The sequence below is a fragment of the Eucyclogobius newberryi genome, unplaced genomic scaffold, assembly GCF_026437365.1.
Source record: "Eucyclogobius newberryi isolate DKJ021-1_F unplaced genomic scaffold, fEucNew1.0.hap1 SCAF_6, whole genome shotgun sequence".
Classification (NCBI taxonomy): Eukaryota; Metazoa; Chordata; class Actinopteri; order Gobiiformes; family Gobiidae; genus Eucyclogobius; species Eucyclogobius newberryi.
The window spans coordinates 25,845,474-25,851,473 of NW_027316278.1; the positions used below are offsets into that span (position 1 = coordinate 25,845,474).

General features: G+C 39.5%; 2 protein-coding genes across 2 annotated transcripts in view; one reads left to right on the forward strand and one right to left on the reverse strand.

The window, feature by feature from the left end:
- The first annotated feature begins 762 nt into the window (after positions 1-762).
- On the forward strand, positions 763-4,911 carry cdo1 (cysteine dioxygenase, type I). The gene is made up of 5 exons (XM_072432671.1): positions 763-1,052; positions 2,123-2,200; positions 2,345-2,502; positions 3,235-3,404; positions 4,022-4,911. Exons 1-5 carry the CDS (start codon positions 883-885, stop codon positions 4,049-4,051), a joined length of 606 nt encoding a protein of 201 aa, XP_072288772.1. The 5' UTR covers positions 763-882; the 3' UTR covers positions 4,052-4,911.
- The window catches only part of LOC140347459 (centrosomal protein of 78 kDa-like), a 24,468-nt gene continuing 22,669 nt past the window's right edge, over positions 4,202-6,000 (reverse strand). The window contains 1 exon segment of the mRNA XM_072433897.1: positions 4,202-4,379. Within this exon segment, the coding sequence (XP_072289998.1) occupies positions 4,202-4,379 (178 nt within the window).

The following is a 6,000-nucleotide window of genomic DNA, read 5'->3' on the forward strand; positions in this document are numbered from 1 at the left end:
AGACTTTAGACTTTAGTACAACATCCATATTATAAAGCGCCAGTTGTAAGTTTGTATTTGGGCCACAGAGTGTCGCACTTGGCCTTAAGACGTGGCAAAAGCAGATGCGCAGTAAAGTATTCTTTAGTTAGTAGTACAGCCAAATACAAAAGCTATATTATAGCTTAGGTACGAACTTTCTCATAACTTGTTACCATGAAATTCAACATTCTGTAGGACTTTGAATATAGGCCTGAACGACCTGGCAAATCTGGATTTGTCTGTTGTCACTTATTTCGCTATAATTACACCTAATTCCATGTTTCTGTCCCTCTGTGCTCAGGCACTGGAAGAGCTCCAGCTGTACTGGCTCCACATTTCATTTTACATTCTTGACATTTTCAGTGTTGATAGTTCTGTTCAATCAATTGCAGTGCATGTGGTGTGATGGTGCTTGTTTCATAGTGCGCACTGCATGTTGTCCATTCGGGCTCTGAAAGGGACAAACAGAGTGAGCAGGGAACCAGGAGAGAAGAGGTTACGTTTGTGGCAACGTGTAGGGTAGACCGTCTGAAAATGGGCTGGTCCAAGTTTTTATGAAGCGAACATAAGACTATTTAATTACCTGAAATGATATACGACTCACAATAGGTATCATCTTAATAAGCATGCCACAGTTGACAAAGAAATAACTCGAGAAATGCACTTGCTATTCTTAATATTGTAATGTATGTTATGTCTTGTCGTGGCGTCACCCTTTCCCAAAGTGGTACAGTCCATCCCTGTCTCGCTGCAGCGGCAGCCTATAAAAACTAAGGACCTCGGCAAAGTAGAAAGCCTAAATCTGGTGAGCAACAACAAAGCGCCAAGAATCCACAAGCCAGAGATAAAACTGCAGCTGAAATGGAACATACTGAGGTGGTGGTGCCCAAATCTCTGGACGAGTTAATTGCAATTTTGCACCAAATCTTCCAGAGTGACTGCATCAATGTGGAAGAGGTTCAACAGATAATGGAATCATATGAGAGCAATCCTCAAGACTGGAACACATTTGCAAAGTCTGACAAGTACAGGTAAAGTACCTTTAATGCTATTTGTATCATTTTGCTTTAACATGTCTGTGTACTATTAAAAAAATACTGGGTATTTTGTTTTAACGTTTATCTGACGCACTTAATTACTTCTGGATCCAGCTTTAAATATAAACGTGTTGATAAAAGCTTACAGTAGGTAATATATTTAATTAGCCTATGAATACACACTAATGTATGGATCACACACATATGTATGGATCACACACATATGTATGAATACACACACACATAATGTATGAATACACACACACATAATGTATGGATCACACACACACACATAATGTATGGATCACACACACATGTATGGATCACACACATAATGTATGGATCACACACACATAATGTATGGATCACACACATATGTATGGATCACACACATAATGTATGCATCACACACACATAATGTATAGATCACACACATAATATTATGTATGGATCACAATGTGTATCTGCGCAGCGTGAGCGAAGCCTAAACACGTCAGCAAACATTTACAGGAGGACATCATGTCAGCTTTATGTTGTATTAGGCCTTTCCTCTTCCAAACAAACCCATAATAGAACAAACCTGATCTTCTCCAACACCAACAACACACGCCGCTGACGTCACAGCTCATTTGAATAAAAAACACCCGACTCGCTGACAAGAAAGTTTGACCCTGCCAAAGTTGCTGTGCGATTGCAAACATGTTTCAACAAACGTGTTTAGAAGTATTCGGGATTGTTTTGAATGTGTTTCCCCTTCAGTACAAGAGGTGTTTACTAAAGGAAGCGCGGTGTTTGGGTGTTTGGGTTAGAAAGGGTAAATGGAGGGAGTGTAGCCGGGCGTCCAATCACCGCAGAGGACTGACACACCCGCTGTTCTGTGCCGAGATTTACGTGTCCCGGGGAGATACAGCTGCCAGGGAAACGTCTCGTGGCCGTGCGGCACGCCATGAACATCTGTCAAGTCGACTGTAACGTTAGAAGTCCCGTGTGAACGTGGCACTTGGCCCACGTCTAAACGTTTGTCCCGTCACGTCACTCTAAACATGTTGGTGTTTTTGTTGTAGGTACACACGAAACTTGGTGGATGAAGGGAATGGAAAGTTTAACCTCATGATCTTGTGCTGGGGAGAAGGTCACGGCAGGTAAAAAGCTGTTCCTCATAAAGTGCATTTATCCTTTTATAAGTCTTGCCAGTGGACTTCATGAATGCCATGCCAGTAAAACGTATTATTGAAGTGATTTTTATGAATATTTAAAGTATTTCTACGTTTGTGTGCACATTGCAGTAGTATCCACGACCACACAGACTCGCACTGCTTCATGAAGCTGCTCCAGGGTCAGCTCAAAGAGACGCTCTTTGAGTGGCCTGAAGGCGAACAAAAAGGAGAAATGGTCCAAAAGTCACAGAGGATCCTGATGGAAAACAAGGTTGCGTACATAAATGGTGAGAAATCTCCTCCCTTGTCTATTTTTGCAAATTGTGGCGGTGACTGCTCTTTCTTTTGAAACGTATGTGTTTTTGGGAAAGTGACACTCAACTTAAAGTTGCCAAATCTATTACATAAATTTATTGCTCAATATATGAGAGCTGGAACAATATTTTGGGGGGCTCAATATTTGCAAAGTATTGTGTGCACTGCGTTTTTGCCCGTGGGGAATGTTCCTCTTTTTTGTTTGTGCTTGTTTATTTGTTTGTAGTATGATCAAATTTGACCTGTAAAGGTTCGAATATTACATTACAAATAATCACTTGTGTGTTTCATTGTGTAATTTATGTATTGCAGCTCATGTTTTATGAAATGGTTATAGTTAGACATTTAATGGGATTATTTTGCTTTAGGGTTGTTGTTGGTCTAAAGTAGTTGCAGCATTATTATTTATCACGATATTTTCTGTAGCAATATCGTGACCGGCCTTGAGCTGCTACTGCCAGCTGCCACCGGTACAAGTACACTTTGTTCCATACGACGCATCCATTTTAGTACATCCGGCTGTTCTCACCCCACTGAAAGGCTCTTTTCCCCCTCAAATGTCTGCAGCACACATGGAGCCGCCATGTACTTAAGGTGTCTAGAGTTGGTTACAAAACTGCTTGTATCCGTTCATAAATTCAAGCTTCATTTTATAGCATTCCTGTGGCTTTACATTGCGCCCTAAATGTGCCGTATGTTTCCAGACTCCATTGGCCTGCACCGTGTGGAGAATGGGAGCCACACAGAGAGTGCGGTCAGCCTACACCTGTACAGTCCGCCCTTCCAGACCTGCCAGACCTTCGATCAGAGGACCGGCCACAAGAACGCCGTCAAGATGACCTTCTGGAGCAAGTTCGGCAAGAGAACTCCATTTGTAAGCAATCTTATTTAATACGCTGTTTTAAATAATTAAGGGGAATTATTTTGTACTCTAGTATTCAGACTAGGTGTCAAGACGACGACAAAAAACCACAACCTCTAAATCAGTCTGAATAGTATAATTAAATTAATGATGCCAGATAAACTTTTTTTTCTAACCTGACAAACAGGAAGTCTATTATTTTTTATTGCACTTTACAGTCTAAGAAGCCTTATGTTATCACAGTGTCGCTATAAAGGTGTAAGGGCAAACCATGATAACATGCAAAAATATGAACGAACATCCTAATTTGGTCATTAGTAGTCACCTGATTCAAGCACTTAATTCATGGGCCCATTGTCTGCTGTGGGTCATACTCCTGACAGTATTACCCTTATCTAGTTGCTTCAGGTTATATAAGCATACCTTGACCATAGCAGAGTGAGGTTAATGCATCTGATTGCAACACCAAATAGTAGAGATAAGATAGTAACTAAAGTACATAATCAACTGCCAATAAATGTCAGCACCCCAACAAAAGTATTTTTCCATAGCTTAACATTCAATGCTAAATTGTGAACCATACACAGAAAAGGGGGAAATTTAATCCATTTGTTGTATTGTTCTTTCAGGAGTCAACAGTGTCACAAGAAAACAACTGATTGTCTAAGAAGACTCCAGAAGTATGAATATGTAAGCTTTTAATTAAACAATTGGATTGTGAATTTCATTCCAAAGGAGAATTGCTGTGGAAGCAATTGTGCGCCCTACGATGACTAAGCAAGCTATTTAAAAATGAGAAGCGGGCCCGTTCAAAAGGACAACCCAGTAATTAGAATGGCTTTATCGCTGCCCAATGTGAGCTTGGCAAATACTGATGAGCACAGGACGAATGCATGAATAGGCTTGGACATGGACTCAATCTGCCTTTTGTCTGCTAGGCCCGAGAAGACCCTTTTCCCAATAACAACATTCCTGTCCATCTGTGACCTGTGCACCCACACGTTGGCAAGTTATAGCCAACAGTAGACCAGTTTTATTCATTCACAAAATGTTTTGAATATGCAGAAATGTAGTCTTTTTACTGTTGATTTGTCCCACTTACGTATTGTACCACTTTTTGTCCAGCATTACCTGTACAGTTGGATTAAAATGTCATGTTCCATTTGTATTTGAAAATGTGTAAAGATTTAGAGTTGTGTTTTTTTATTGGATTTAATTTATTTGCAGGTATTTTGTTCATCAAAAGAAACTTGGAAAGAGCCCTATAACTATAACTTAGAGAATCCATAACAGACGTTTAAAGTCTTTTGGAGGGACTATTTTTTTTATTTAGAGACAGTCTAGATAATATTTCTATTTTTCTCAGGATTTGAACATATTTTGTAGCTTAAAATATAGTTGTTGTAGTTGTAAAGCAAATACTACTCATAGCTGTAGCAATTGTGTCCTTGACTTGTTCCATTCTTTAATTCTACTTCTTGGCATAACTGCAAACTATTAAACACTTTTGCTCTTTCACCCATTTTTATTCTGTGTTTTCAATTTGCTGCACACATACACTTTTAACACCATCTAATATTTATTTATTTGAAGTCCACTACAGAAAAGGCCAATATTAAAGGTGCACTGTAGTACCTTTGTGGTCTCCATGTTAGTGTTTTTGCTTTGCCTGTTTTGTTTGGCATTAAACCGATCCATCTACTGGTGATTTTATTGCGTAGACAAAATTTTAAATCACCCTTTTTTTCTGGCCTGGTTGTCTCCATGGAGATAGAGAAGTTTGATTCCATTACTACATGGAGACAAGCAAGTGAAGGACCTGCACCAGAAAAAAAAAAAAACTATAATAACCTAGCAGTAAATCATATTGGTCATATTTGTACTTTGGTACTGATCAATTACCCTGATAGAAAATGAATCATACCCTAATAAGTACATTAATCCAATTCATGGGAAGCTTGCCTGGCAACTTGTCAGCATATATCTGTGCCAGAGTGTTGCATCCCTAACAAGGCCAGATGAGGCAAAAATATATGAGTAAACAATAAGGCAAACCATTTACCGTAACAAAATTATAAACCATTAATGTAACATAGCCTACAGCAGTGTTTCTCAAACTGCTGTGGTTGGTAGGCTATACCTGGTGTCCTCTTTTAGGCCTATGTGGTTTAGTCTGCTTTTTGTCCTGTTTTAAATTCTGTTTAGATATGGTGGTAAAAGCCAAATATTTTCTTGAGGGTACTTGATGTGAACAGTTTGAGAACCCAAACCCCCCAGGTCACCCTTGAAAAAGAGATTTCAATCTGGTTAAATGAAGGTTAATTCATTAGAAATAAACAAACCTTTTTTTCCCCCCTTAAGGACCAGTACTAAGCAAACCATTTTGTTTCCGTGACAGGTTGATTTGCACTATAAAACATATTGTGTACTAGAAATCTGGAATAAATAACATTTGAATATACTTTTCTCTGGGCCCCGACCCCAGATAGCCCACGGCCCGGTTTTAGGCCCACGGCCCGGTGGTTGAGGACCACTGGTTTACCAATGCCTGACCTCTGATGTGTGTTACAAAGATCAATAGTTACTCAAACAGCTAAAGTGCGTCACA